Genomic DNA, 19,569 nt, shown 5'->3' on the forward strand with positions numbered 1-19,569 from the left:
ACAGGGCAGGGGAAATGGCCGAGAAGACTCTTTTCCTGGACCCCAGCTCTCCGAATTCTTTAACTGATGGGGTCTGCAACATGCCTTCCCTGCCTGGGATGGGCTGATGTGATGGGGGTAAGAGGGTTCCTGTAGGGCTGCAACACCCAGCAGCTCTTTGCACAGGAGCTACTATCTCACCACGCCAACACAAGGAATCCTTCCAAGGGAAGATGAAGCACTCAGCCAGAAATTAGGACACAGCACTTCCAGCCTCATACTGTAGCTAGGAGAACTGCAAATGGTCGAACTGCAGCTGGAGCTCTTTTTAGTAACTGACTTCTGCTCATGACATAAAGGAACCGGGCAGAGATGGGGCGGGGTGGGCAGACGTACCGATCCCCATTCTCAGGATAGATGGAAGGCGAGGCAATGTCATCCACTTCAGCACCGCCGGGAGAGAAGAGGCTGCCGCTGTTGAGGTTCTTCAAAACCAGCTTCTTAATGCTCTTCCTGGGGGGGAGAGAGAGAGAGCGACGCTCTGTGAGGTTGTCCTGGGAAGCCAAAGCAGGGAATAGCTCCCAGTGGAGTCCGGCCTCCCCCTCGCACTCAATTCCAGCTGAGATCACTACTATTGTGGTTCTCTTTTCGCAGAAGGCGAGGGGCCTAAAAAGGAGAAAGTCCTGATGTAGGTGAGAACATTTGTAGCTCAGGTCTGAACTGTGGGCTCCTTGGTTCTCTCTGAACTGGGCTGTTTTCTTGGGAGGCATTTCATGACCCAACTAGAGAACATCATCAGGGTTAGTTGGAGGGGTGGGGGGAGAAAGAGTTTGCGGAGAGGAGGAGAACTATTATGCGATCGTTGCTGCTCTCTGAATGGGTGGTTTTCTTGCAGATGTTTCATGACTCAACTAAGTAATATCCTCACTGCTGAGGACATCACCTCGTTGGGTAATGAAATATCTCCAGGAAAACAACTCAGCTCAGAGAGCACCAAGGACTCCACAGTGCTGCTACTGCTCCTCCTCCTTCCTCTCCTCTCCACAAATCCCGCTTCCTTCCAGCACTGATGATGTTACCTAGTTGGTCGCTTAGAGAGCACCAAGGACCCCACAGAGAAGAAAGTCATCCACCTGAATTCCTCTCTTCTAATTTGTGGTTACTTATTCTGAGCATCAGATTAAACATAGAAAAGAAAATCCATGCCAGCTCAACTAGAGAGGAATCTTCTCGAGAACTGAAGAAGTTCAATAAGAGAAGGATAAGAAAGCCCAGAAGAGTTCTCAATCTCCCACCAGCCAGGAATTCCTATAAACCCAAGAAGGACAGTTACAATAGCTGTCCTAGGATCAGCCATGAAGCTTGAGAAAAGTCGAAGAAGTTGCCTAGGTGCTAATGCCTGGGATCCAAAGCCAGACTGTTTAGGGCATTCTCAAGTCTAATACAGGTGTGTCCAATCATGGCAACTTTTTTAAGACCTGAGGACTTCAACTCCCAGAATTCTGGGAGTTGAAGTCCACAGGTTTTAAAGTTGCTGAAGTTGGGCACCCCTGGTCTACAGCAACCCTGAATCAGAAGTGGATACAATCACCCTACTAACTTGGGCATGAAGGCCCCATTGGTCAGAGAAGGCTCATCGTCATCCAAACCATCAAAAAGGTGGGATTTGGAGGAGCCGCTTGTCTGCAAAGCTTTGGGGCGCACACGAGTTGCCGGGCGGGGAGTCAGTTTGTAATGTGTCGGGGTGGTCAGTGCCTTCTGGGCTGCCGGGTTGGTTGGTTTCAGCCTCTGGAAAAAAAGGAACAATCGTTACAATGTGGGGATGACTGTCCTCTCTTAACTCAAGACGAATTATTCCTCTGGCTGGGCCTGAGCAATGGTGGGCTGGCCCTTCTAGAGTTTTAAACAGTTGACTCACTGCTCACTCCCTCAACAAATGAAGCCACTGTTCTGTTCAGGTGTTTTATCCGTCTGCCTACCTGCTCATCTATCACCTAACATCTATCAATCGATTTATCTATTGTCAATCACCTATCTCTTGGTCTGCGTAACATCTGTCTGTCTGTCTATCACCTATCTACCCCTCTTGGGGTGATGGGCAGTTCAAAAATGTGTGCAATCAATAAAAGAAATACATTCCTGGTGTTACCTCCAGTCATGTTTGGCTCCCTGCCGTAATGATGGCTGGCAAGAAAGGTCTCTCCCCCCCCCGCCCCCCGCCGTGCGTGTGTGAAGACTATTCCCTCTCCAAAAGTTGTTAGGTGGGGTCACGAGATCCCAGCCTCCTGGTTCTGCCCCAGGTGTCTTTCCAGAGACAACCCCTCCTCCTCTCCTTACCTCCTCCTTCTTCTTTGGGTCAGACATGGGGTTTCGGAAGAGAGGCGAGTCCCCGAAGGGCGAGTAGGTCAAGCTGTTGAGGTGCTGCTGCAGAACGGCCTGCTGGGCCGCAGAGACGTTGGGATCCGTCAGGGCTGAGGGGAAAAGGAAGGCAAGGATGAGCCTGCTGGCCCCACATAGGCTGCTCAACAGGATGGGGCAAAGGCCGCCTCCTCCGATAGCTGCAGAGACTGACAGCGCTGATGGGGGGAAATAAACAGCTGGCAGTCCACTTCCAGGTGTGTCAAGCATGCCAGGAGGAGGAGGTGTGGAGGGTGCCCTACAGGGGCATGAGCAACTTACCCACAGCAGGCTGTGGAGCTCCGAAACCCAACGTGGCGGTTGATGTGTTAAATCCAGGGGCACCAAAGGCTCCCGTCCCGAGCGTGCCCCCAAGCTTGGGCTGGGTGCTGCCAAAGAGTGAATTCTGCCCTGGATTAAGGGCTGCAGAATGAGGGGAGGGAAAGAGAAGGGGGGTGGAGAGAAAAGACTGTGATCAACCAGCAACCGCCAAGGCATTCACACCTTCCTGAAACAGTCTGGAAAGAAACAAGGAGGGTCTTAAGATGCTCTTGGAAAAATGCTTCTATTGGCCAATGATGGCTTGGTCGGACTTCTTTTTAAAAAAGAGACAGAATTAAACCTGGCAACCTTCTCTGTGGAGTTACATCCGTAATATAACCACTGGTGGTGCAGTGGTTAAAATGCAGCATTGCAGGCTGACTCTGCCCATAACCTAAAGTTTGATCCTGACCAGCTCAAAGTTGACTCAGCCTTCCGTCCTCCCGGGGTTCGTCAAATGAGGACCCAGATTCTTGGGGACAACTTGCAAATAACGCTACATTATAAATCTCCCAGAGAGTGATGTAAAGCACTATGGGGCGGTATATAAGTCCAAGTGCTTTCATTACTTTCACTTCACTAGCTGTAGCTGACCATGCAATCAACCCCACAGGAAGACTAAAACTGCTTTTATTCAGATTGGCTCTAATAACATAATCCGGCAAGTCTGATTGTTCTGCTGTTTCTCCTCCTCCTCTTCCTGTCTCAGCAAATTAGGGAGGTGCCCACTGAGGCAGCTGAGGCTGTTATCTGGATCTTCTGGACTTACAAATGTTCCAGGCCCTTTCAGTTCCTCAGTGGCTTTTCCATATCCCCATCAAGGTCCTCTTTTTGCCCCTCTAGATTCACTGACCGAGCAGGGTGGGGGGTGGAGGGGGCTTTTATAATCCCCACAGATGAATCAATAGACAGCCAGGCTGTCAGCTAAGTGCTAAGACATAATTACTGTCAAGGAATCCATCACAACGATCATAATTGGTTTCAAATCATCTGTTGATTCTGCTGAAACTGTATTTTGGCCTTAAGTAACAGAAACTGGCTTTTAAATCTCTGTTTCAGTAAAATGGAACAAAATAAGAATTGGAACAAATGTCTGTGGAGATTCTTGGTCATCCAGGTCATGGTTGTCACAAAAGTGCTTTTTCAAGAGGCAACTGGACATTCTATGTTTTACCTAAAGACGTCTCACTTCTCATTCAAGAGTTTTGACTGAATAGTGAAGGATGGAAAGATTATATTCCTTGCAGTTCTCTCGTGGAGAGTTGTTGAGGCCACTTGGTGGTTTATCTGTGCCCTCAGGGCCACCTTTTCAGGGTTTCAAAGAGACTATCTACACTAAGACCGAACAGCCCTCTCTCACCAGAAGGAGGGGAAGGGCTACGACACCACCTGTCTCCTGCTTACAACACAGTCATTTTAGCAGTTCCAAGAAGGCTCCACACCCATTTGCACTCTGATTTGGGGGACCCCGAGGGCACAGATAACCCTCCAAGTGGCCTCAAGGAGTCTCAGAGAGAGCGCTAACGACCAGCTCAATGCAAGGAATATAAATCCTTCATTCCCCACCATTTAGTCAGAACTGAAGAACCTTCTTGGATGAGAAGTGAAACGCCTTCAAGGCAAAACAAAGAAAATCCAGTTGCCACTTGAAGAAGCACTTTTGGGACAATTCGGACAAATGTATAGGTAGTAGTAATAATAGATGAAAAATCTGACCATGGAGAGAACGATGGTCTGAGGCTACCAATATTTCATAACAAATGTGCTTTGCTCAGTGAATCTCTACGGAATCCCGATTCCTGGCTGAACTTTCTCGAAGGAACGAAGGTTAAATACCCCAGGCTGGTAGCTCCCCGATCTTACCTGTCCCAAATCCCGCCCCGAGGCCTGGACCCAGAGCCCCGGTTGCAGGCTTGTTTCCAAAGAGGCTGTTTCCTGTGGTGTTTGCATTGAACCCTAGGAGAGAAGGAGGGTTGGTGGCTTTCTCTGAGCTTCCACCAGAACATCTGCTGATGTTCTGGGCCTGCCTCTTGGGAGGCTGAAAACCAGGCAACCTTTGGCCAAGTCTTCTTCAGAAGACCCAAATGTGAGGCCACAGGTCTATATCTGGGCCACAAGGACAAGGTTGGCCTCCAGGGCAATTTTCAGCATGATGAAAGGGGAAACTATTAAATAGATGACAAGAAAATTACAGGCAGTCCTTGACTTACAACCATAATTGAGCCCAAAATTTGTTGCAAAGTGAGACAGTTGTTAAGTGAGTTTTGCCCCATTTTACGACTTTTCTTGCCACATTTGTTAAGTGAATTGCTGGAGTTGTAAATTCAGAAACACGGATGTTAAGTGGTTCCTCCGCTGACTTGGCTTGTCAGAAGATTGCAAAGAGGATTCCGTGACACCGCAACCGTCATAAATGTGAGTCAGTTGCCATGCGTCTGAATTTTGGTCACGTGACCCTGGGGATGCTGCAACGGTCATACATGTGAAAAACGGTCCTCAGTCGTCACTTTTTCAGTGCTGTTATAACTTCAGTCACTAAAAGAACGGTTATAAGTTGCATCACCTACACAGGTCGTCCTTGACTTACAAACAGTCACTTGTCAACCATTTAAGGTTACAATGGATCACACACACACCCAAGCTGCTTATGCCCTGAGTTATAACAGCCACATATACACCCACCCCACACACACACTGGTCGTATGATTGCATTTGGCAAGTGATTCACCTTTACGGCTGTTTGTAGCATCTGGCAGTCATGCAACAACCAGGATTTTGAATTTTTTCCCCTGGTTTCTAGTATTTACTTCCCACTTCCAGCAAAATCCATCCTCTGCGTAAACTGGATTTGCTTAATGACTGTGGATTGCCATAAAAACGGTCATAAAATTGGGCTGCGGCCTCATAGTGACCCCCTTAAGGATTCCAGTGACTGCTGACCACCGTTCTGAGTTCAATTATGGTGGCAAGTCTGACCTGCAACGTATGATGTTTGCGTCTGTAAATTCAAGAAATAATATTTAAACCGGGATCCAATCAAATGCAGGTTCTAACCCGCCCTATCCTTTGCGAGTGCCACCCCTATAGCCCTGGCACAGACAACATGGCGCAGGGATGGCCTATCACCCAGCAGGGATTCCCTGGTCCTTGTTTAACCAAAAAAAAAAAAAAAAGCCCACAAGGCTCCAAGGACCTTTGTTCTGACCCAGCTCCCCAAACATGACAAACCCTCTGAAGTGAACTCAAAGATTCCTTTAATTAGGAATGCTGGCAGCCCCAACAAAAAGTCTCTTTCTCCCTCTCAGCGGGCTAACAAGTCTGTCTGGCAGGGACATAAATAGTTTAGTTGTCTGCCACATCTATCCATTTGCGCCCCCTGCCTTTGATCCCCAGAGCTAGGGTGGTGTATTTCGCTAGCACTTGTGGCTCTTCCATCACAAGGACCGGCCCATAGATTTCCACTGCTCTCCTCTCCTCTGCCTTCTGCGCATCCGTGCGTCAGGCATTGGGCCCAGCTCTTCTTCCTCTTCCTCATCAGCCACCTCCAGTTCTGGGGGCTGTTGACTCTCCACCTGAGGGCTGACGGGCAGTCCAGTCTCTCCCCCCCCTCCCCCCCCTTCTCTCTCTGCCAGCTCCATTCCCTCTTCCCCCTCGGAGCTCTTGAGTTGCCTGGATGGCGAGCCTGACTCCCACGCCCCCTCCTCCTCCTCCTCCTCTGATTTGGCTGTTGGAAGGGCTGGCGGCTGACAGGCCACAACATCCTTTTTGCTGACTTTCAGGTCCAGTTTCAGGAAACTTGACTCCAGACATACAAATGAAGAGAGCTGCAAGTGGCCCAACAGTCTGCTCACCCTACCTTGTTTCCCCCAAAATAAGACATCCCCTGATAATAAGTCCAATCGGCTTTTGAGCGCATGGTAATAAGGCCAAGCACTTATTTCAGGAGTTAAAAAAATAAATAAAACAGGGTCTTATTTTCAGAAAAACACGATAGTGCAGAGCCCTTCGGTACAGGTAGTCCTTGACTTACGATCACAATTTAGCCCAAAAATTCTGTTGCTAAGCCCGACATATATTGAGTGAGTTTTGTCCCATTTTGTGACCTTTCTTGCCATAGTTATTAAGTTAATCCCTGCAGTTGTTTAGTTAGTTACAGTTGTTCACAGGTCACAAAAGGGGGTCATGTGATCCTGGGATGCTGCTAATTTTCATAAATACGAGCCAGTTGTCAAGCATCTGAATTTTTTGATCATGTGACCACTGAGGGGCTACAAGGGTCATTAAGTGTGAAAAACAATCGTAAGTCACTTATTTCAGTGCTGTTGTAACTTTGATCACTAAACGAACTGTTGCAAGTCAAGGAGTGCCTTATATGTCGATATATACCTGCCAAAACTCTTAGCCTACAAGCGGTGAGGCGATTAAAGAAGCTCACCCACCCAGGTTGGGAAAAGAAGATTCCTGATCAGAGCCACGGCCACTATTCTCGACACACAGTCAGAAAGGCAAAAATCCTGCCTAAAATTCCAGATCAGAAGATCCTTGGTGACTGGGGACTCTTCAGTTCAAGGGTGGGAAACTACGACAACTTTTAAGACTTGTGGACTTTAACTCCCAGAATTTGGTTGTTGGAGTCCACAGCTTGTAAAGTTGTCATAGCCGCCTGTCCCTGCTTCCCTCCAATTCTGCCTCTGTGTTCCAACTGGCCAAACACACAACAGACCAAAACACCTCCAGAGAACACTATTCTGTTGCTTACCGAAAAGTCCAGTTGTTGTCGTCCCGAATGAGGGTGCGCTGGTGGTCGTGGTGCCGAAGCCAGCAGGCTTGTTACTAAAGAGAGACTGAAAACAAAAACAAGACCATTGTGTAATTTTTACAAATGCAAGCACCCAGAAAGAGCATGTCTTTTTTGCAATTTGCAGACACAAAAAGCGATCTGGAAAGAAGGCAAAAAACTGCTCTCTCCCGCAGGACGGCTGCCCTTTCTTTCTGCCCAAAAACTCCCTAAAGGAAGGAAGGGAGGTGGTCTAGTTTTGGGCCAGCCTAGTAGGCACAGGTCCCAAGAGAAGCCCCTTTGCACACACGGGGCAAGCAATGCAGGGGGATGGGCAGTCTTTTTTTTTTGTTTGTTTACATTTATATCCCGCCCTTCTCCGAAGACTCAGGGCGGCTTACAATGTAAAAGGCAATAGTCTCATTCTATTTGTATATTTTTACAAAGTCAACTTATTGCCCCCCCAACAATCTGGGTCCTCATTTTACCTACCTTATAAAGGGTGGAAGGCTGAGTCAACCTTGGGCCGGGCTCGAACCTGCAGTAATTGCAGGTTTTGTGTTCTAATAACAGGCTTCTCTATTGCCTGAGCTATCCCGGCCCAGCTAGTCTTGTCCTAGCTGGGAATCTAGTCCACATTTATTTACCACTGTGTCTTAAAATTTGCAATGGAATTGCAGGCAAGGACACCTCCTGCCATAAAAGCTGCTGGGAAGGTCTTTGGCTAACCTGGATCACTTCTACAGGTGACCCTACTAGAGGAATATTGCCTGCCTGCAAAACTAAGTTTTTTACCCGAGAACCGCAGCTTCCAGAAAACTAAAGGGTCAATTCACGTACCGAGCCACCAACACCAAAGCCGGTGTTGGGCTGCCCAAAGAGTCCGGTTCCTGTTCCAAAGGCAGCTGCTGTGTTGGTATTGGCTGCTGTGCCAAAAAGGCTTCCGGTCTGCGTGGGCTGGGCAGCTCCAAACAAGCCCTGGGAAGGAGAGGCAACGTGTGAGACAGAGAACTTTTGCAAAGGATCCCAGAGCAGGCGAGGGAGACCAGGAAAACCTCCACAGGAACCAACTCTGCTGGGGCTTCAGCTGACTCAGTTGAACTGGGCAGAAGCTAAACAATTCTAGAAGAATTTATGGGATAACTGAGTTGGGAGGGATCTTGGAGGTCTTGTAGTCCAGCTCCCTGCTTAAGCAGGAGACTTTTTATCATTTCAGACAAATGAAATAGGCTCAGGGTTGAATTTTGGGACTCCTTGGGGCTCTCTGAGCTTGATGGTTTTCTTGCAGATGTTTCAGGACCCAACTAGAGAATATCATCAGTGCTAGGATGGAGGAGCATTGCGGAGACAAAAGGACGACTGTGTGGTGCAATGTTGAGTTTGATGATTTTCTTGAAGACACTTTATAACCCAACTAGGGAACATCGTCAATACTGATGAAGTTCCCTAGTTCGGTCATGAAACGTCTGCAAGAAAACCACCAAGCTCAGAGAGCAGCAAGGATCCCCAAAATTCAACCCTGAGCTACAAATATTCTTGTCTATCGGTCCCAATGAGCTATCCCATGACTGAAGGCAAACGTGAAGGTCTGAACTATTCTTCAAGAGTTCAGTAAAAGATGTGACAGCCAGGAGTGTCCCAGAAAGGCGCGTCTGAAGCGAGAAGTCATCATACCACACTTAAGAGCTTCCCAGCATGACCCTCCTCCTCACCATCGTGTTTGTGTTGGGCTGTCCAAGGGTGCTGGTGTTGGTGAATGAGAAACCTGTGTTTGGGGCGGTGGTGGGCTGACCAAAAGGTTTATTGAAGAGGCTGGGCGTCGGCTGAGTCGAACCAAAGAGACTTCCGGTTCCTGTCCCAAAACCGGTGGTACCTGCAACACAGACGACATCGCTTACTTTTTACAATCCTCTCCTGGAACCAGCTCTGAGTTCGAAGCACCCAGAGGGTGTGGGGCTTCAAACGGCAGCACCGCTGGGTTGCTCTCCCCTTTGCTTTTTAAACTCTGCCAGAAGCTGCTGGAAGAAATTACCTGGTGGTTTGGGATGACACGCTATCAATACAGTGATAGACGGATACACTTCACGTAGGGAAGGATTTCCTAACTTTGCACTTTAAGACGGGTGGACTTCAACTCCCAGAATTCCCAGTTCTGTGAGCTGAAGTGCCCAAGGTTGGGAAACCTGTCATACCAAAGACTGTAGCAACAGCACTGAAGTTGCCAGTGGTTTTTTTACCAGCTTGGCCGCAGCGAGACCAGTCCATGGATACTTACTGGTTCCAAACGCTGTTTTATTTGCCCCATACGAAAATCCTGTGTTGGTGGTGGAGGAGCCGAAGAGTCCTGTGGCCGTGCTGGATGTAGCGGTTGACGATCCAAACAAGCCTGGTGTGGCTCCAGCTCCCACTGGGTTGGTGGGGCCTTTCCTGTTGGCCTGGTAGTCTTCCAAACGGAGCTCCTGAAGGAGAAACATGGAATGAGCACAAAGAGGGTCATCTTCCCCAGGCTCGGACTTTCCAAAAGTAGGAGAGGCAGCCTTTGAGTGCAGGGCGAGGGGGGGTTTCTGGAAAGGAGGAGGGGACGCTGCTCTCAAAGGGAAGGGCTTCCAACCCCACACGGCTGTTCCGACACTCAGCAAGGTGCAGCTAAGCTAGAAAGGGACTGAAGAGTTGTGTGAATTCCTCCAACTGGGCTTTATTGAAGGAGAATACAGAATATCAGAGTTGGAAGGGACCTTGGAGGTCTTCTAGACCAACCCCCTGCTTGAGCAAGAGACCCTATAACATTTCAGACAAATGGCTACCCAATTTCTTCTTGAAAACCTCCAGTGATGGAGCACCCGAAACTTATAAAGCAAAAGTGTCAATCTGGCAGCCTGCGGGCCGGATGCGTCATGCGCAGGCCACGCCCACCCCGGCTCCACTAAGGGGAGAAAAGTCACAAAACGTCACGTGATGGCAATGTGACACCGCGAGTTTGACACCCGTGCTTGAAAAGCAAGCCGTTCCTCTGGTTAACTGTTCTCGCTGTCAGGAAATTCTTATTTCTAGGTTAGGCCTCCCAGAATTCCCCAGATTTAAAATGGGTGGATCATAGAATCATAGGGCTGGAGGTCTTCAATCCAACCCTCTGCTCAAGCAGAACACCCTATACCATTCCAGACAAGTGGCTGCCCAGTCTCTTCTGGAAAACCTCCAGCGATGGAGTTCCCAGAACCTCTGGAGGCAAGTCATTCCACTGACTAATTGTTCTCACTGTCAGGAAATTCCTCCCGAGTTCTAGGTTGCTTCTCTCCTTGATTTAGCTTCCATCTGTTGCTCCTTGTCCTGCCTTCCGGTGCTTTGGAGAAGAGGCTAACCCCTCCCCTTCCTCTTCTCTGTGACCACCCGAGGCCTCCAGCTCACACTGACCTCGAGTGATTTGCTTTCATACTCCTTCATAGCAGTGATGCACTGATGCTTGGTGCTGATGTTGGTGCTGACGCCAGATTTGACCATGGTGTCCGTACCAGTTGGTGCCTGGAAGAGAAATGATAAAGGCATTCACTGAAAATGCAAGTCCTGGAAGGAGCCACGTACTGGTGGTGCCTTGTGGGCTTCCAAGAGCTGATCTGAGATCCAGGAAATCCTGCTAGGGTACTAGTCAGCCTGCAGGCCTAGGTTGCCTTTCTGAGGGTCACTGAATTTGCCCTCTGGATGCCCCTTGCCTTGCTGTGCTGGTCTGTTCCGAGTTCTGCTTTTCCTACCTGGAAGGCAGCCTTCATGGTTCTGGCTCTGTCTGCTGCTGCCCCTTCAGACGGAATGTGAGCGGGAAAGCTCCAGCTCCCCCCTCTGCAGAGGCCCAAGACCCCCCGTTTAGCTGATCTCGCCATCTTCTACTCCATCAACTGCTACAGAACCCTCAAGAATGGCGATTCCATCCACCCCTTAAAGGGGCCTCTGCCCTACCTAAAGCAATGCCGATGAAGCACCACCGCCCCCTTCCTCTTTCTCACCAGAGGCCAAGGCAGAATATGGGGGGTGCACTGGACTCAGGGCAATAGGCACTGGCCGGCAGCAGTTTTCCAAGGTCTTATTCAGAGAACTGCCTCTCATCCTGCCTTGGTTTGATGTTTGATGTGAGTTTCTATACGTGAAGAACACTTTGTCATAGTGCCATTCCTCAAGAGATGAGCAGCATCAGTTGAAGAGAGTATCTGTAGCTCAGGGTTGAACTGTGGGGTCCTTTGTGCTTTCTGAGTTTGGTGGTTTTCTTGTAGACGTTTCATGACCCAACTAGGTAACATCATCAGTTCTAGAAAGGAGTGGGGTTTGTTTATATACAGTGGCTTGCCTCCTCTCCAGCAATCAATACCCAGCTAAGCAGAGATCTACATTAATCTAGACCAACAATCAAGCAGCAAACAACACCCCATTAAGGAACCACTGAAAAACTCCCAACACTGATAGGACAAGCCACTAGTATATAAACAAGACATCAAACCCCACACTTCCTTCACTGATGTTACCTAGTTGGGTCATGAAACGCCTGGAAGAAACAAACCACCAAGCTCAGAGAGCATCAAGGACCCAAAGTCTTTCTCCTCCATTCCATAAAACCCACCCACTTCCAGCACTGATGAGGTTCCCTAATAGGGTCATGAAATGTCTGGAAGAAAACCACCAAGTTCAGAGATCACCAAGAATCCCACAATGAGAAGCACAGCTGTTATTCTTGGTCTCCCTTCTTCAAATAATTTACACACAAATAGAACCATTTACAACATTCAGTATCGGGCAGAGCAGCAAAATTAATCCAGATTCCCCAGCATACTTCCTGAAAGACATCTTGACAAGAACTTTCTAACCATAAATTAAATATTGTTATGCTGGCCTATGTGGAAGGGAAGATGTCTGAGAGGGAATTGTGATAAATAGGAAGTCTTCTTGCTCTCTTATCGATGGCAGTGAAGGGCATCAAGAAGGAAAGGGACTCTGGTAGGAAAGCTGAAATTCGTTAAAAGTGCCCGTGAACAGGACTTACATTGAACTTAATCGTGGTGCCAGTAGGGACGGTGGAAAAGCTTGTAGCCCCAAAAAGAGAGCCCGATGTGCCCCCAAATGGGTTGGAGGCTGTGTTAGTGGTGCCAAACAACCCTCCACTGCTGGTGCTTGTCCCAAAATCTGTAAAATAAAAATAAAAATAAATAAAAGCCCTGTCCAAATATGTCAAAACTAAATAAAACTAAACCTTTGTTTTTATACACCATGAATACCTGATAGAAAGCAGAGAGAACTTATACAACGTTTCAAATCAAGGAGAACTGGGTCATGGATCAGCCTGGGCAGGGATGAATAAGCACCCCCTTCCACCCACAACCAGAGATTAAGAGAGGCCGGGGTCTTTTATTCAGGGACGGGGAGAGGGGGGAGATGGGGGGGAGAGCAAGAACACAGGGAGAGAGGAGGGCCACCTTTTCTGTCCACTGCAGGGAGTTGGGGGGGGAGGGGAAATGGTTCCATTTTTGCTAAGAATTCCATTATCCAGCAGGGATTCTGCCTTCCAAAAAGCCTCCTTAGCGGATGTAGATGCCCCGGGGTTTTGGGGCCCAAAGGGAACAGGGTGGAGAAGGGAAAGAGGGAAAGGCTGTTTTATTCCTCCTCTTGCTGACGCTTCGTCCCACCCAAACTGCAGGGAAGGACCAGTGGCTCTCAGCAGAGGTCTGAGCGGCTTCTTTGCACGAGGGCTGACCTACCCCTTCCCTCAATCTATCCAATCTGTCTCTGGGAAACAGCATTCTGATTGACAGCGGGCAGCTGTCAACAGCCCTGTTCTAAATCCCGAAATCTTTAAAAATTAAATCCCCCAAGAGTTTTAGGAGAATATTAGGAGAGCACAGAGTCGGACTGATTAATGCCCTTGAAGTCCCTCTCTTCACTTTTTAGTTAACTTTTAATATCAAATTTTAACTATTCTTTCTTCTACTTTAAATTTTTATATTCGGTTTTTATGCTTTTAGCATTTGATCTGTACACCTCCGAGAGGCAAGTGGGCAGTTTCTAAACATGATAAACAAACCCTTCTTGATTAATAAGATTATCAATGCATGTTCTTCAAGCTCAAGTCACTTTGCGTCACTATGAACTTTGTGAAAATACCACATACAAGCTGAAAGAATGGGAAAATACTTCAGGGTATGACCAAAGCTAAGGCTTCAGCTTGTAATTAAACCTTTGACAGAAAAGCCGTGTGTCCCTGCTGACAGTGCTCCACGAAAGCTGGCCTTAAAAACCGGTTGTGAGCAGGTTGTTATTATTATTATTATTATTGTCTGTCTTGCAGGACTATTTAAGCATTTGTTCAAGGTCAAGTTCTCTGACTGATTGAACAGAGTCCTTTCTGTACCTGCTGGCCACAAGAGCATAAACAGAATTAAAGGGGCAGAGAATTCAGCAGGAGGCTGAACCTCCCTTGCAACGGGGATCAAAAGTGGGAAGGGAAGAGGAAGGGATGTTTTACAATATTTCGGTTTATATTTCTAAGTGCACTGATTTTGACTCCTTAACCAAACAGGTTCTTCCGTTCATGCCCTGGTTCACCTATTTTTATTTTACTAGTGTTGGAAAGCTGAGTTTGCAATCAGGATGTGGTGGCATCTGCAGCCGGAGTGGGGGGGGAAGAGACTGGTTAACCCTAAAATCCTCAGAGCCTTCATCTGGTTGTTCCCAAGGGAGTGGCGCTAGTCGGGCAAGATTCTTGTAAATAGGCCACAAGCAAATTAAAAAAGCCACCTTCTCTGATCAGCTCAGGGTGTTGCCGTTGTTCCTTGTGCCTGACACACAAGCTCTGTGAACCTTACAAACCTCACTTTCTCTTCCCTCAAAGGTGCTCAGGATTTGGAAGAGGGGCCTCTTTCGCTCAGGGCTACAAAGCGGAAATGGCACCATGCAGACGGCATTCCCAAGCTCCATACTCACTGCCGAACCCCACCGGCTTGTTCTGGGCGAAGGCATTGCTTTGGGTGGAGAAGAGGCCTCCCCCTGTGCTTGCGGTCCCGAATAGGCCGCTGGAAGTTCCAGTTGACGTGCCGAAACCAAAACCGGTACTAGTGGACGACGTGGCTGGCTGGCTGAAAGTACTTGCCCCAAACAGCCCTCCTGAAACCAAAAAGAAGCCCTCTGATCAGGCACTGATCAGCAGAAGGGGGACTGGGGAGGGCACAAAAGGCAGGGGGGGGGGGAGAGGAAATCTGTGTACCTGGCTTGGTCTGAGTGCTACCGAAGAGTCCTCCGGCATTGTTATTGGATCCGAAGGCTGACGTCCCAAAGGCTCCTCCGCTGGTCGCCCCAAAGCCAGTATCTGCAAAGCAGGGGAGGGGTACAAAAGGGTTGAAGTTCAGCTGCTGTCATGGCCGTGGATGAGCGGCAGAAAGCGGAAACCACTTTCAGGCCAGAGTGCAAGTTTTTGTTTTTTTAAATAGCGGAGGGTGGGTTTGCAAGCCCCATCTTTCTGAACACTGAGGCTCCAGTGATAATTATGTGATCATTAAAAAGTGCACTTGATGGGCAAACGTTTGGAGGGCTTACATTTAAAAAACGGAATGTTAAATAAAAAGCTTTTAACTCAGTTCCATCCTGTCCATATTCACATTATACAAATAGTCCTCAACTTACGACCTCAACTGAGCCCAAAACTTTCATTGCTAAGCAAGACAGTTGTGAAGTGAGCTTTGTCCAGTTTTACCACCTTTCATGCCACAATTGTTAAGTGAATCACTGCAATTCTTAAGATAGCAAGGTACTTGTTAAGCGAATCTGGCTTCCCCGTTGATTTTGCTTGTCAGACGGTCACAAAAGGGGATCACTTGACTCCAGGACACGGCAACCGTCATAAAATATGAACCAGTTGCCATACAGCCAAACTCTGATCATGTGACCATGGGACCATGCTTCAATGGTTGTAAGTGTGAAAAAATGGGCATAAGTGGCTTTTTTCAGTGCTGTTGTAACTCTGAATGTTCACTAAACAAACTGCTGTAAGTTGAGGACCACCTGTAAAGAAAATGTTCTATATTCTATGTAAGAATGCCAAACAATATTATTCTCTATGTAGTTCACAAAGATAACATACCATTAAAATTTAAAGTATGTTGTTTAAGGATTTCCATCAGACAGGTGGTTAAACACAGAATTAAAACTTCAAACCATCATTCAAAGATAGACATGCTAGGAGGGAAAAGATTTCTGCCTGGAAGTACCCATCTGGGCCAAAACATCCCTCCATTCTCAGTCACTTACTCTGTCCAAAAGTTGAAGTTGTCCCAAATCCCCCTGTGTTGCCGCCAAAAGGCGTTCCAAAAGATTTATTAAACATGTTGAAGTTATTTCAATGTCTCAAAACCTAAAAAAGAAGAAATAAAAACTTTAGACAAACTCAGGTTGTTTCCCCCCCAGAAACTGATAAATTAGCAAATTACTAACTGGTCATCTTGCCATCAATGGCCAAAGAGTTGTAAGCTGATTCCATTTCAACTGAGGGGGCACTGTACAAGCCCTGGCTACGTGGTTAGTTTATATTTCAATGTATCTTTTGAACTCAGAAAATTGGGCCACATAAGAAAATGATGGATTAATGTCATGAATATATGTGAAGCAAGATGGATGAAAAAAAATGTTGGACATCTTAAAGTATAAGAGAAAAATGCTATTTGAGAGGACAAAACTGCTCAATCTGTGTGTGGCTCAGATTCATGAAAGCATAAAATAACGGACTGATGAGGGTCTTGGAAATAATGATCATAGGGTACTATTATTAAAAATAAAAGGAATTGTTAAACACAAGCATTAAATTGGTAGTCTCACATTGCAATAAACAAGGATATACATCGAATTTTGCAGCCACTAAGATTGTTGGATGAGCAGGCACAAAGACAGTTGACTGAAGCCTGGGAAATGCTCCCTCCTCAGTCAACAAGAGTGCTGATCTACCACCAGCTTGTCAAGTATTTAGGAGGGGAGAGCTTGGAAGTACAAGGAAACAACAGCCAACAACTTAATAGCCAGCCACCAACACCCCAATCAACATCTAAAAGCCACATACAACAGGCACCATATAAGGTTTTGGTTACCACCTTTAAAGCGCTCCATGGCTTAGGGCCCGGGTACTTACGGGACCGCCTGCTGTTACCTTATGCCTCCCACCGACCTGTACGCTCACACAGAGAGGGCCTTCTCAGGGTGCCGTCCGCCAAGCAATGTCGGCTGGCGGCCCCCAGGGGAAGGGCCTTCTCTGTAGGAGCTCCTGCCCTTTGGAACGAACTTCCCCCTGGTTTGTACCAATTACCCGACCTTCGGACCTTTCGCCGTGAGCTGAAAACGCATTTGTTTATTCAAGCGGGCCTGGCTTAAATTTTTAATCCTAAACTTTTAATTCTAAACAATTTTAATCGGGGTTATTATTTATAAATTTTAAGGGTTTTTAAATTTGATTGTTTTAATTTCGGCCATTTATGGATCATGTTTGTTTTAAGGTTTTGTTTTAATTGTACATTGTGTTGTTTTTATACTTTGGCTGTACACCGCCCTGAGTCCTTCGGGAGAAGGGCGGTATAAAAATCTAAATAAATAAATAAATAAATAAATAAATAAATAAATAAATACCACAGACAGAACAGTCCAAAGCACACCCTCTGCAAGTTCTTGGAGAATGGACTCCAGTATGAGTCTGGAAGCTGGGAAGACTAAACCACTGGTCTTGGTGACCAATCCTGAGTATTACATTCATAAATAAATGACATACACTATCATTATGAAATGACATGCACAATCTCTTTAGGGCAAAAGTATTTCCAGAATGTCACAAATACTTCTCTTCTAGACTCAAGACGGAAAGAGACCTACATGCCAATCTCTTACGTTGTATGATGATGCAAGCAGCTTTAAGTCTCATTTTTATTAGTGTTGTCAACTTCCCCTGCACAATGCTTCTCCAAAATCTCAGCCAACCATATTTGAAAGACCTCCCCATGCCCGGTGGGGCCATCCAGATGCTATTAGAAAATGCCTTTATAAGGCACAATGGAGCAGACTGGGCCTGATTCTTCCCAACCCAATTAGCCCATTAACCAAGTAGAAGCAGCCAAACGTATTTTATACCTAGGCTTTCTACATAGAATAAACTAGAAGCTTCTGGTTTTCCTAGTTTCCCTTAGAAAGAAAATTTTAACTGGTCCTATTACAGCATGGAAATGCTGGCTTCTATTTTAATCTCAGCAAACAGACAAGTGCAAAAAATTCAACTCCAACAGGCCATTGACATCTAGTAAGAGTTTACTGATGATTAGCAAGGGTCAATTTGCTTTGCCCCAAAATTAATGCAATTTAGGAAAGCAATTAAAACTGATTATGGCATCTCTGAGAAGGGATGATTTACAATTCCTCCTGTACACAGGCTGTGATTATTTCTTGGAATAGGAAAATTTATCCCAGAATTGCTAGTTGCCTTTCTACCCCCTTATTTTATTTATATAAGATTATTAACTGATTAACACGTGGTATGGCATATAAACCTATAGCAAAATTAAAGTGCTATACTCTGCAGAAATAAATTGTTTTATTCTCACATCACTCACATCAACTCCTGGCCTGTGGAACAGGGTCCCCCCCCCCCACCATGACCAACACCAGTCTGCAGCATGCCAGAAATCGTCCTTGCAAACAAGTAAAGCCCCATCCACGGGATGCAGGCATGTGTGTGTGTGTATATATGTATGTATGAATGTATTTCTATAGTTTTATTGCTTTTAACCTTGAAAGCCATGAAATTGTGGCTTATAATTTAATGAAGAAACTCCTAGCCTAGCTAAAAGATTTCTCAGCTTCATCTACCAGCGTGACACATGAACCAACCCATATCCACACGCATTGTTTGAAGCTCTCCAGCTGTGTCCTGAGTTTTTGTTTTTTTTGTTTTGTTTTTACATTTATACCCCGCCCTTCTCCGAAGACTCAGGGCGGCTTACAGTGTATAAGGCAATAGTCTCATTCTATTTGTATATTTTTACAAAGTCAACTTATTGCCCCCCCAACAATCTGGGTCCTCATTTTACCTACCTTATAAAGGATGGAAGGCTGAGTCAACCTTGGGCCGGGCTCGAACCTGCAGTAATTGCAGTTGACCAACCAACTGTTGATGAATGTAGACTCTGCTGTCCCAAAGGAGCTTTTTCAAGAGGAAACTGGACTTTGTTTTTTTTTTATTTACATTTATATCCCGCCCTTCTCCGAAGACTCAGGGCGGCTTACATTGTGTAAGGTTTTTCCTTGAAGAGTTTCGCTTCTCATTCAAGAATCTTCATTCATGGTCTTTGCAGTCATCTGGTCATTAGCCGCTTTCTGAGAGTCCTTGAGGCCACTTGGAAATTCATCTGTGTCCTCAGGGTCACCTTTCTAGGGTTTCAAAGAGCCCATCCTCTCCCTCCACAGAGGAGAGGAGACAGACACCACCTACCTCCTGTTTACAACCAAAAAGGTTCCACACCCATTTGCACTTTGATTCCGGTGACCCCAAGAGTGCAGATAACCCTCCAGCGGCCTCTGGGACAGAGTGTCAACAGCCAGAGGGCTGCAAGGACTATAAATCCTTCCATCCTCCACCATCCAGTCAGAAACGAAGGAGCTTCTGGGAGAGAAGGGAAACGTCTTCAAGGGAAAACCAAGCCCAGTTGCCTTTTGGAAAAAGCACCTTCGGGACAGCCAGGGCCCGGATGGCGGAGAAGCTCCGTGGAGGCTCTGGGGATTCCTCTCCCGCCTCCTCCGCCTTCCAAGCAGGGGAGCTGCCCGGAAACCACGTCCAAGGACGGTCCGCTCGGCGTCCGGCTCCCTTCCCGGGAAATTCCCCCGGCCAGCTCCACTGGGCGGCGGGGAGGGGAATGGGACAAGTCGCCACAGCCGACTCACCGCCAGGCAATTTCTCCGTTCAATTTCCCGGTTTAAATATAGGTACATGAACGTTTCCTTTGGCCCCTTTCTTGAACGGTTCTGTTCCAGCGTTTCTTTGGCATTCGGGTAACTCTGGTCCCGCGGCGCCTTGGCCCTGGCGAGTTGTCCCAGACGGG

The 19,569-nt window shown here is 47.1% G+C and overlaps 1 protein-coding gene across 3 annotated transcripts in view; it reads right to left on the bottom strand.

Annotated features, from left to right (window-relative positions):
- Positions 1–19,569, bottom strand: part of LOC131199460 (nuclear pore complex protein Nup98-Nup96-like) — a 33,878-nt gene that overhangs the window by 13,811 nt on the left and 498 nt on the right. The window contains exons 1-15 of one of the 3 annotated variants that reach the window (XM_058185250.1): positions 19,412–19,568; positions 15,752–15,854; positions 14,712–14,813; positions 14,432–14,611; positions 12,498–12,637; positions 10,886–10,993; positions 9,750–9,933; positions 9,187–9,347; positions 8,315–8,452; positions 7,457–7,541; positions 4,561–4,653; positions 2,659–2,799; positions 2,317–2,450; positions 1,580–1,767; positions 376–492 (exon numbers count right to left, since the gene is read on the bottom strand). In XM_058185250.1, the coding sequence (XP_058041233.1) occupies positions 376–492; positions 1,580–1,767; positions 2,317–2,450; positions 2,659–2,799; positions 4,561–4,653; positions 7,457–7,541; positions 8,315–8,452; positions 9,187–9,347; positions 9,750–9,933; positions 10,886–10,993; positions 12,498–12,637; positions 14,432–14,611; positions 14,712–14,813; positions 15,752–15,827 (1,847 nt within the window). In that variant the 5' untranslated portion in view covers positions 15,828–15,854; positions 19,412–19,568. Of the gene's footprint in view, positions 1–375; positions 493–1,579; positions 1,768–2,316; positions 2,451–2,658; positions 2,800–4,560; positions 4,654–7,456; positions 7,542–8,314; positions 8,453–9,186; positions 9,348–9,749; positions 9,934–10,885; positions 10,994–12,497; positions 12,638–14,431; positions 14,612–14,711; positions 14,814–15,751; positions 15,855–19,411; position 19,569 lie in introns of those variants that run through there. The other 2 variants (XM_058185249.1, XM_058185251.1) reach the window with 2 other exon arrangements.

The sequence above is a fragment of the Ahaetulla prasina genome, chromosome 5, assembly GCF_028640845.1.
Source record: "Ahaetulla prasina isolate Xishuangbanna chromosome 5, ASM2864084v1, whole genome shotgun sequence".
NCBI classification, from domain to species: Eukaryota; Metazoa; Chordata; class Lepidosauria; order Squamata; family Colubridae; genus Ahaetulla; species Ahaetulla prasina.